This window comes from Drosophila sulfurigaster, chromosome 4 (assembly GCF_023558435.1).
Source record: "Drosophila sulfurigaster albostrigata strain 15112-1811.04 chromosome 4, ASM2355843v2, whole genome shotgun sequence".
In the NCBI taxonomy this organism is placed as follows: domain Eukaryota; kingdom Metazoa; phylum Arthropoda; class Insecta; order Diptera; family Drosophilidae; genus Drosophila; species Drosophila sulfurigaster.
In genome coordinates, this window is record NC_084884.1 from 2,084,991 (window position 1) to 2,096,436 (window position 11,446).

At 37.2% G+C, this 11,446-nt stretch overlaps 1 protein-coding gene across 1 annotated transcript; it reads left to right on the top strand.

Moving 5' to 3' along the window:
- Positions 1-255: 255 nt before the first annotated feature.
- LOC133846937 (eukaryotic translation initiation factor 4E transporter) lies at positions 256-10,704 on the top strand. Its single transcript, XM_062281649.1, is given in 11 exon segments — positions 256-351; positions 704-775; positions 890-1,958; positions 1,961-2,329; positions 2,719-2,839; positions 2,939-3,444; positions 5,626-5,740; positions 9,087-9,260; positions 9,314-9,748; positions 9,828-10,133; positions 10,204-10,704. Coding segments are annotated over 11 exon segments (3,303 nt in total). The 5' UTR covers positions 256-337; the 3' UTR covers positions 10,326-10,704.
- The last annotated feature ends 742 nt before the right edge of the window (positions 10,705-11,446 follow it).

Consider the following 11,446-nt stretch of genomic DNA (forward strand, 5'->3'; position numbering starts at 1 on the left):
CACGGAAATAGTAAAAAATCTTTTTTCGCATGCGGAACAGCTGATTTGATATCCCTATATATTTCAGTATCGGTGTGTCGATTCTCTTTAAAAATGTAGTGTGCTGGGAACTGCGAAAGGACGCCGTAAAAATTTTGTTCAGCCAATTTTTTATAGGAGTTGCGCAGAAACAACGCGATATCGCTCATCTGGAAACAGCAATTAAAAATATTGAATGTTATTAAGTGAACGACAAAGTTGTTTGAAAGTTGAACTAGTTCATTGAGTGTTATCGAATTTGTATTTCGAATGATTCGATAGCATAATATAATAAAGTGGCAATTTTATGAAAATCTCAATGCTGGCACAAATGTAAAATACATACATACAAATGGTTACTATTATATAAAGTATAGATATTAGAGTTCAGCAAGTAAAATCTAAAAATACCTAATAGAATCAAAATTGTTTAAGGCTTTATTTATATGCAGAAATATATGTACATACTTATGTTAATACTAGTTTTTAGAGTAATATGTATTTGTATGTATATTGTGTGTGTATGCATTTAGTTTTGTTGAAGAGAACAGCATCAAATGTAAATTTACACAAAATTTATTAAACCTCTTACTCCAACTAAATAAAATTCGGTTTAAACATTGTTTCTGTGTAATTTACTCCAATAATTAAAAGTTTTTAATATTTTATACATATGGATATTTAGATATCAGAGTTTAAAAAAAGTACGACTCGTATTTGTGAAGCGCAAAATGGAATATGTTAAAAATAAAGCCAGGTAAGATATTTTATGAATATATACAAATATTTCTGCAGAGAATACCAATTTTTTTTTACATTAATCGCATCGTTCTTAAATTTTATGCTTTTACAAATAAAATGTCTCATGCAGGTATTCACGGGCTGATCTTTTAGCACTGCGATATGAAGCAAGTGCACAACAGCGCCCAAATTGTGCAAATAAATTGGAGCTGCAAACTTTAAATTTTTGGAAAATAGTTGGACTTCCCACATCGGCGAATGTAAATAGCAGCAGTAACAATACCTGCTACGTGAATAAATCTGGAATTTCGCCGGATAGGGATAGAGAAAGTATCAATCTAACCAGTTCCACAAATGTGCTGAGTTCCAGACGAGCGCTGCGTAATAGAGAACGAGCTCACAACTACTATCAACGTTTTAGCTCGAGCGAACAACAAATTGAAGACAGTCAGGGTCAGTCCCAGATAGCAGTAATCCCGGGTAGTGTCAGTAGTAATATATCATCGTATAAAACAACGGCCCATATAGATCAACGTAGCATTTCTTCTTCGCATTTAATGCCAGCTTTTGCTAAGCGACGATTCGTAACTGTATCTGGAGGAGGAGCCTGTAACGAGGCGTCAAATGAACCCCAGCAGGTCAAAGTAAATGCATCATTAATGATCTATACAGATCGATCATTAAATCCTAAAGATGTCAATGCTGATATAAAAGCCCAGCTGCGCCATCATAATAATTCATTAGGATCAGGTTCACCGGTTGAATGGGAACGTACTGAAAATCAGTCAAACAGTCAACGATGTCATGATAAATCGTTAACGCTGTCACCGACATTTCAATCGCTACGTCAACAGGGAACGGGTATAAGTACTCAGGAAAGGCGTATTGGAAGTGGGAGACTTTTGCCACGAAATGATAATTGGGAATTTAAAACCAGGAGACTGATGCGTCTAAAAGTAATCTTGATAATGAGCAAGTTCAGAATGGAAGTATTTCGAGTCAACATCGCGCATTTAGCTGCAAAGCTAATGATAAATCAAACGATAATCTCTCCGATCGTGATCGACGTCGAGAGGATAGCAAAAAGAATGCAGTTAGTACACGGCGCGTCTTTAACAAAGATAAATTTAACTTCATGGAGTCAGCAAATCAATCAATCAATCGAGGGAGGAGAGGCACTAATAACTTGTACCATCAAAGCCATGATGCCTATGAACCTGAATGGTTTAGTGCTGGTCCAACTTCACAACATGAAACAATTGATTTGCATGGATTTGAGGATATCGAAAGTGAGGAACGACCGTCAAAAACGGATGCAGCTCTGAAGGATCCTAATGAAACATCAAATAAGCAAATTGTTATTGAAACAACTGCAACAATTGGATCAAGAAGCAGTAGCGTTGGCAGCTTAATTCAAATTGAATCGAGTAATTATGACATAATGGATTCGAATGCAACGGCTGTATTAGGCGATCCACAGAATAAGCACCACAATCAAATTTGTAAAGCGGATGTTGAGTTCAATTTCGATGCCTTTCTTAGCATGGATCCCATGGATCATTCTCTTATGGTTTGTATTTTTAATGGTTTTTATTCTAATAGCTATTGGCTAATCGAGCATATGCATAGTGTTCATGTGTTAATAAAACCAGTCACTTTTCGAATTAAAAACCGTAAACTGTCGATGTGCCAACATTTTTTGTCTGCGGGCAATAACTTTTATATATACATTAAGCAGCTAATTTGCTGTGTGTTTTAACTTTGTTGTTAAACTGTGTGTAGCTCTCGTAAAGATATTTTTAGAAAACCTCTGTAATTAAATCTTTTAGACCCACTCGAAGCAACTTTAATGGCGCTGGAAAAATTAAGTATCACGAAAAAAATGTTCGCCTTTAAGTGAAATGGTTTATATTTTAAAACCGGCAAATCTATCTTACATTTCATGTTTTATTATTTCAGAGAAAGGAAGGAGAAGTACATAGGCAAATTACAGAAACTTCACGATTTAGCCGATGGTTTTCACCCAATGAACCAGCAAGTAATAATGAAATTACACTTTCTTCTACATTAGAAACACAAGGTAAGATAATGTTTTATGAAAGCGACTGGAAAATGTGACTTGTTGATTTTTTAAAATTATTTGCAAATATGTATTAACATTTTCCGATTTGTATTATAGAAATACCCAGTGTGAAGGATTTAGAAGCGCAAATGAAAAAAGTAGATTTACGTGCTGAGTATTTGAACGTAAACTCCTTAACAAACAGCCTGAAGCCAATACCCACCACAGAGCATTCTGATGATAAATCTTTACCAAGAGATACTGAAGCCTTTAAAAGACTATTGCAACAACTAGGATCCCAAACTAGTGGTCATCCAGTGGCAGATTCCTACCTGATAAATGTAGCAGCTGTACGCGGCGGTCCTATTGCTAATGCTCAAGATCTGTATAAGCCCATTGCTCAAATTAAAAACACGAAATACTGTCATATCAACAACAGCGCATTGTTAAAAATGACTCAAATTTACCACATGGACATAATAATGACTCAATGCAGTTGCCACAAAATATTCTGCAAACTCCAGTTATGCCGAGTCCTCTTGATGCTATCTTACCTGGACCTGAACATAGTTCTTTACCCTTGCAAACGCAAAAACGCGTCGATGTTCAACACCTTCTTCAAAGTAAGTTGTTACATAATTTTGCCGGTGCTCATAGAATCTGGGTCCAGTGAATTGAGATGTTAAACAAAAATGTATACCCACCGTTTGAAATCGTTTGCCTAGGAAACAATTTTTTTTTTTAAATATAAAAAAATTTTATAAAAATTAAAAATTTGTTTTCAAGATTTTTTTTTATGAAAATTGCTTTAAAATCGTTTGCTCTTAAGTTTTTCAAAAAATTCGATACAAATTTAAAATCTATCACAAAGGGGCTCCTACATCACATCCTTTGCAATTTTGTCAAATTCCAAATAGCGGTTTCAAGCATCGTGTTTTTATAATTTTGAATATAAGAGTGGGCAAATAAAATGTTTCCTGGGCGAACGATTTCAAATGCGAACCAATTTTTGTAATAACATCTCAATTCACTGGACTTAGCTTTATTGAGCTGGTGCTACAGCGTTACTCTTTATTTGTACAAAAACACAGAAATTACTAGTGATTTGGGACACCACCAAACGTCAAACCACTGAAAAATGTTCGCTCTGCCACAGAATTCCAAGTGATAAGATATCTTCTTTATTTGATTTGTTTACTACAAACTTTTTTCATGTATTGTGTTGCCACACAACACATGCTAAAAATGTTTTTGAAAATTGCATAATAAATACAGAAGAAGTAGAAAATCTATTATAACTAAATTACATTTTTCTTTACTTATTTTAACCAAGTTTTAACTTCATTGAATTCATTTTTTTAAAACAACAAAAAGAGAATCCTAATTCGGATACAAAAAGTGGTATCACTGTATATCAAATATCAGCACCAAACACTGAAGTGTTGTGCTGACTCAAGTGATTTGACTGGTGATTTACAAAATGTTAATTTTCATAATTTACTCCACAGAATATATTACTATTTTAACACAGTTTAATAACGAATTGAAAACTCGATAAATCAATGACATTTTTTACATAAAAGTTAAGTAGTTTTATTCGTGTTTTAGCATAAGCACTGGCAAATATTCTGTAAAAAGAGCTCTGTGCCACCACAAGTAAAATTAAAGTAAATTTCGAGTGGAAGTGTTTTTGTGGCACCCCTGATAGTAATTTCACAAAATATACTCTTTCACTCGAAAAAGTTAAATAACTTTACTTTAATTACAATATGAGAATCAACTTTCTAAAAACAGATCACGTGCGGGCACTTTTTTGAACAGAATTAGAGAAGAGACACACAAGCTAAAACAAATTTTTTCGGTTTCCTTTAAATTTTTGAGAATGTTTTTTTCATGAGAACATTTTTTTATAGTTTTATCATTTTATATATATAATTTAAGCATATTTAATTGGTATACAGAAAAAAGCGGTTGTCATTTACATGTCCCATATTCCACGACATTAAATACCTTTTTAATTTGGCAAACAAATTTTAATTCATGATCTAAAAGATCAAAATTAACAATTCTATCTTAATCATAAAAAAACTAAATATAATTTAAATTTGACCAGTTATATGTGCACCAAACTAAAACCAATCTATTAACTTAATAATTTTTCTGTTCCGAAAATTTCACGGTGCAAGTTGTTGAATACATTTTTAATACACCGTCTTTGGAATTAAATTTACCTTTGTTTAATATTTTAGGTTAGGTAGGACTGGCTGCCCCTGCTAGGGCGAAGCATAGATCAGTGGAGGTTTGTAGCTGTTCCGGTAGAGGGTATCTTCATCTCAGCAGTCGCACAGTGTGGATGCATTTTTGGCAAAAGCCAGCAGCATCCTAGGTGGTAGCCGTGAAACGTCACGAAGATCGTTGTGGCACGGCGAATTGACGTATTTCAGCCGGAGTCGGGATAACGCTGGGCATCTGCAGAGAAGATGCTCAAGTGTTTCCTTAACTCCGGACTCGTTGCATTTCCTGCACTGATCACTGTTCGTAGTCTGTAGTCTTTTCTTGAAAGCTGCATGACGTATTTGGTTAAATTATAGTTTATTGAAGCACACATCAGCCTTGCAGTTTTGCACGAGATGGTATTACGCCAACTGGCGTCCCACTGAAGCTTAGAGACATATAAGCACATTGCACATGTTGCCGACATTAAGCCCTACCCCTCTTTGGCAAGAGTGTCTGCGATCTCGGATCCAGTAGATACGCACGAACGCAGATGCGTTGAGCGACTCAATTGCTCTTCTGCTTTCCAGGACAGCAAACTGGTTGTCAACAAAGATGTTAATCGAGTTGTAATTGTGCTGTATAAGCCGAGCCACTTCTGCGGCCTTGCCAATGGCAAAGACTTCTGCCTGGAAGATGCTGCAAGTATACTCCCGCACCGACGCCTTCGTCCATATTCGACCCGTCGGTGAAGAGGTTGAGGGTTTCGGGAATGCGTAACCCTTCCTGCCAGCAGCCCGGTTCGACGTATACCGTTTTGATATGGTCAGTACAGGTGATGGATAGCTTTCCGTGGCCTGTCACCACACTAGAATATCGTAGGTGAGGAAAGGGGAAAAACAAAGATTTATAGCCACCGCATAAGATGAGAAAAGTGGCCCAAGTGTAGCTAAGCATCTTTTTGCCATATACAAGAATCCGGTAGCCTTCTTCAACCTTTCTAACACGTTGAGCTTCCATGTCAGTTTGCTTTCCAGGACCACACCTAGGTATTTTACTGCTTGGCTCGGTTTTAGCGTAGTGCAGTCTATTTTGGGGGACCACATAGGTACCTTATACCTCTTAGTGAAGAGGATAAGGTTCGTTTTGTCCGCGTTAATGATAAGCTCGGCTGCTTGGACCCAAAGCTTCGACTTCCCGCAAAGTAAGTTCCATGACGGAACTGAGGGTGGTTGAGCATTTCCCAGTTATCAAAATGCTTATGTCTTCGGCATAGGCAATTAACTTGGGAGGCTAGTAAATTTTTGTAACAGGCTATTCACTAAGGTAAGGCCCTTCCTGATAGCGTCAGTAGTGATATTATTGAAGGCGCCTGAAATGTCAAGAAAAGCCACCAAGGCATATTCTTGAAGTGATCTGCTTTTTCAATGGAGGTTACAAGAGCATGTGGAGCCATCTCGATTGACTTGCCCTTTGAGTACGGATGCTGATCAGGGGTCAACAGATGCAATGAATTGCTGCTGATGTGCAAATCAAGTAGCTTCTCCAAAGTTTTTAAAAGGAAAGAGGTTAGGTTGATTGGCCGGAATTCATTTGGGACCACATGGCTGCATTTGCCCGCCTTCGGCAGAAAAATAACGTTAGAGGTCCTCCAAAGAGTGGGGATATAACACCATCCAAAACTAGCCGAAAAATGTCCGGTAACCAGGCAACAATCGCAGCATTGCTGGCCCATCAAGCCCGGGCGACCCTAACCCTCATAAAGAAGTCGATAGCGGCAGTTATAAGACCGGCAAGGATCTCATGACTGGGAGACCAGTCACTATTCTCTGTTCCAATACATCTCGGGAAATGAGCTGAGAGCAGCGCCTAAAAGTTTCAGCACTGCTCTCCGTCCACACTTCATCGCCCGACTTGAGTAGACTGGGACTAGAAGCGTGCATCTTTCTCAATCTGGAGGTGTTTTTGAGGTTGTCCAGGTTTGAGTAAAAGGCTCCCCATGAGGACATTTTAGATGAGCGGATCATCTTCTTGTAGGACTTCAGGAGAAACTTACACTCGTCCCAGACATAGACTTTGTCCGCATTCTTAGGAAGTTGAAACAGGCTTGTAGGCTCACCACGAAGCGATGAGAGATCTGGCTTCCTGTCTGGAGAGCCTATAGGATTGGCGAAATTCTGTACCGAGTTGATTGTTCTCGGCAGACCTAGAGAATTAGGGAAGAGAATGGATAATTTCACCCAGTTCGTGTTACGGCGATTTCTGAACGGCTCAGCCGTAGAGATCCTATTTAATGGAATATTAAACAAACTTCCGGTGGAGCGGGTCCGTCGTGGGCCATATATCAGGATACTAGCACCATACATCCTTCACAGCTCTCCAGCACCACTATTGCTAAAATTAGGTAGTAGATGCTATCGAAGGTTTCTGTACCAAAGCCGCGTAGATGGACCCTTCTAGAGCGAAGAGGATCTCCACCGAAGCCATTTTTGACTTATGGAGGTTGAGGTGCAGCTAACTCATTAGAGCGTTGCAAACCTGCGGAAGTCCTGTCTCCATGGATAAAACCCCCCACCTCCTCAATCTCGTCAAGTTGAGGGGCAGGGTGGCATCGGTCATGCTCTCTAGACCGAGATCTGCCTCTACTTCCCTGACCTCAACGTGAGTCTGTCCTTATCGATCGAATTTCCTTTTTGTGACACCATTTTCCCGTTACGCTTATACAGCAGATCCTCGGCCTCCTTTTTGATCTGAGTGGTCAACCTTCAGCACGAACCAATCACTCGTCGGAATGGCCGGCTTCTGCTTCTTAAGCAACTGAAGCGTCCGCTCGCGCTGCACGGCTATAGGGAACAGGACCTTTGCCTTCGGCATGGACGGAATGTTATTCCTGTCCACCACGTCCAGGTTGGCCCCTCCCATAATCCGTCCAGTTCAGGGACAGGACGGTCGCTTTCAGCCAAAGCAACGTTAGGTCGTCCTTGCATGTCAGGATGTTAACGCCATTGCATCCAGCCATTGGGGCGTGTCCATCCTAACAAACAGTGCGTCGACCAGCTTACTATGGGTCAACCGCCACCGCTCTGCAGACATTTTCCCGTTAGGGCCCCTGTCGATGGGAGCAACAGCGAGATGCCGCTTGGCAGTTTCAGCAACCGTTGCTCTCTGTCATTGTCTGTTGCTGTCCGTTTGGCTATTGTTGGTAGAGCTAGGTACTCGTAGTCTTTTGCTCACTGGAGCCCCTCGAACCATGGATTCTGCTTCTTGCCCGAAAGACAAGAAGCAGAGGATTTTGCCAGCCAATAATAATATTTTAAATTAGGTCGCAAAGTAATTAAGCCCTTGCAATTTTTACCATATATTTAAATTGCGTGGGGCGGTAGCAAATGTAATCAACATCTAAAACAAACCTCATATGCATGCAACAAATAGAAGGTTTGATAACAAGTAAATGGTAACTCTATCCCCTATAATTTTTATATTTAGGTATTCTTATAAATGGTCGAACATACATACCCTGTATATTATATATATATATTAGCAGTTAACGATGGGTACGGAGACACCTCCATTTGGCATAAAGTTATACAGAGGTGTCATAGAAAATAGTTCTAATGCAATCTCGCTTTAACATCACTACAGTGGTACTAAATAAACAATTGAAGAAGACGACCACAACGAACATGTAATCAATTTTGTGGAAATTACAAAAAATAAACGGTGTTTTCGAAATCATTGAAAATAGAGGTCTGTGGCACCTTAAACTGGAAGTGCTGTTTTTGGCACCCCAAATAAATATAATTATACGGCAATCAACGACTACTTCGATGGGATCTTAGCTGATTTTGTTGACAATCTGATATATAGTATTTTGTACTCTACATACATTTTAATTTTTTTAATATTGATTAGTTCTTAATGTTTTAAATTTACTCTATGCCGTCAGTAAGCACTTTTTATAATTAAAGAATTGTGTTCGTTTTTTATATTTTACAGGTGTCATTCGAGGCGATGTATCTTTCGAGTTTTTAGAAAAGAATTGAATAACCCCAATACAACAGCTCAGTCCAGGAGATGATTGCAACGGTTCTGTTTGAATGTACTAATTCCGGACGGTTTGTTGCTCAACAAAAATCTTTAAATTTGCATAATGATGCAAGTCCTACGAATGTTGTCAAGAATTATCCGTTGTTGAATAGAAATCATGGTGCTCTCGTTTCCGAAGGTTTGCTTAATGATAATTTTATTTAAATTTTTTTTAATTCAGTGTCCTTTTAGATTTATTTTCCAATATATCAAATCAAGTTACTAATCAACATCAACAACCCCTGAGACATAGCAATTCGCCGACCCCATTGGCGTTTACACCAACTTCGGTCTTGAGGAAAATGACAGCAGATAAGGAAACAACATCGTTATATAGCAACAACAATAACGCCATCAACTATCAGCAACAACAATATCATCAGAATTATCATCAATTACCTACGTCGTTTACAAAATGTTCAAATGTACACAATATGATGAATGATTCATCAGTCATTACAGCAGGTATTAATTTGCAGCCTAGAATGATTTTGGGCGGCAATTACGCAATCCAAAATCAGAATCAGTTGAATAACCCACAAGTGTCGCCGAAAATACTGCCGCAACAGATGTCACAATCTCGAGGTCAACAAACCTCGAAATGGCCACCAGCAAGTAAATCATATGGTATGATTAAATTTGTAATCATTATAACAAATCTACAAATCTCCTAATGTAATAAATGCTTTCAATACATTTAATTCAGGACGCCCAATTCTTAAAGGAAATATGAATTCTGCACTGACAGTGTCTTCATTTAACAATATGCAACAACAAATTAATCAACAAAGACTTAAGTCCATGCAACAAACAGATGCAATAAACTCTGAAAGTGTTCAAGGCAGTGGACCATCGCCACAACAAAATATACATAATGACGGAATCTCTCAGCAAATACAGCATCAACATTATTTACAACAGCAACAGCAGCAACAATCTAGACTTAGATTAATGCATGGAGATCTACATTGTCCAACTAATATACCAATTAAGCCATCGGCATCCATTATAGGTACTTTTAATTATGTGGGTTTGCTTATATATTAATTAATATTTAACATATACCTTTCATATTCATATAGGAGGTGGCACCGATGATAAAAGTTTGATGAACAACCGGCTCAGCCCGTTGAACTACCACAGAGATGACCACTTATCGCCAACAGCAAATCAATTGTCACAATGGTTTTCCCCGAATTGCTAGCCAGAGCATCTGCTGGTAAATTACCACTCTTAAATATGAACCAAGCTCTTAGTCTGGAAGAATTTGAGCGAAATATACAACATTCCTCAGCTACAGTGCTGAATTGAAGAACCCTAAGATACAAGTCCAGCTAAAAATAAAATCATTAAATTAATCAATTAGCCGAAATGAATAGTGAATTATGTAAACAGCAATTTCTTTGTTTCATAAGTTTTTCCGTTCATATATTGCATTAGTTACCAGCAAAAATGATGTGTATGAGTACATTTTTCAATACATTAATAATTTGATAATACATTTTATATATTTGAACTCGATTTTTCTATTAAATATATTAATATTATAAATATATAATTAACTATAATATTTAAAAATAAAACGTGAAAAAAAGTTTTTCTGTACATAATAAAATCATAAAATAACAACTATGTGAGTCGAAAATAAATTCGCTTATTGTAAAAACACAGAACCAGTTGTTTCCAATTTGTAATATTGAAATTTGTTGACAGCCTTTTGAGGGAAATATTAACGTTAAATTTGTAAGAGTACCCGCAACAGTTCAGATCAAGATCTAGTGGATTCCCATAAACTAAATGTATTCATTATAGTCAACAGCCAAGATATTGAGATATACAGTTCGACGAGACAGTGTCGCACGCATGTCTTTCCATAGTGGGAATCCATTGAGATAGTTCTGTGTAAACATTAATAAGAATAATATAAATAATCTCTGAAAATTAAACTACAATCGGAAGTTATATATGGAAATATTTAGGTTTAATTTTAAGCTGCACTGCTGGCTCTGGTTTTAACATTCAACAAATAAGCTTTTGATTTTTAAAATTGGATGCCCGTTAAATTTTCGAATACTCATAACAGTTTTACGCATTCTTTAGATATCCCAAGAATTAGAAAACAAAATTATCTTTTTTTTATTTTTTTCTAAATGTACACTTTTATATAATGTTATATGTAAACAGATTTTTATGGATACATAATTTTATGCCCATTAGATTGTTGTTGACCACTCAGCTACGTAGTTTCGAAACTACTCTTTGTATTTGCATTTACTTGCAGCTTTAAGAGCAATTACATGATGAGTATTAAAAAAAAAACAAATA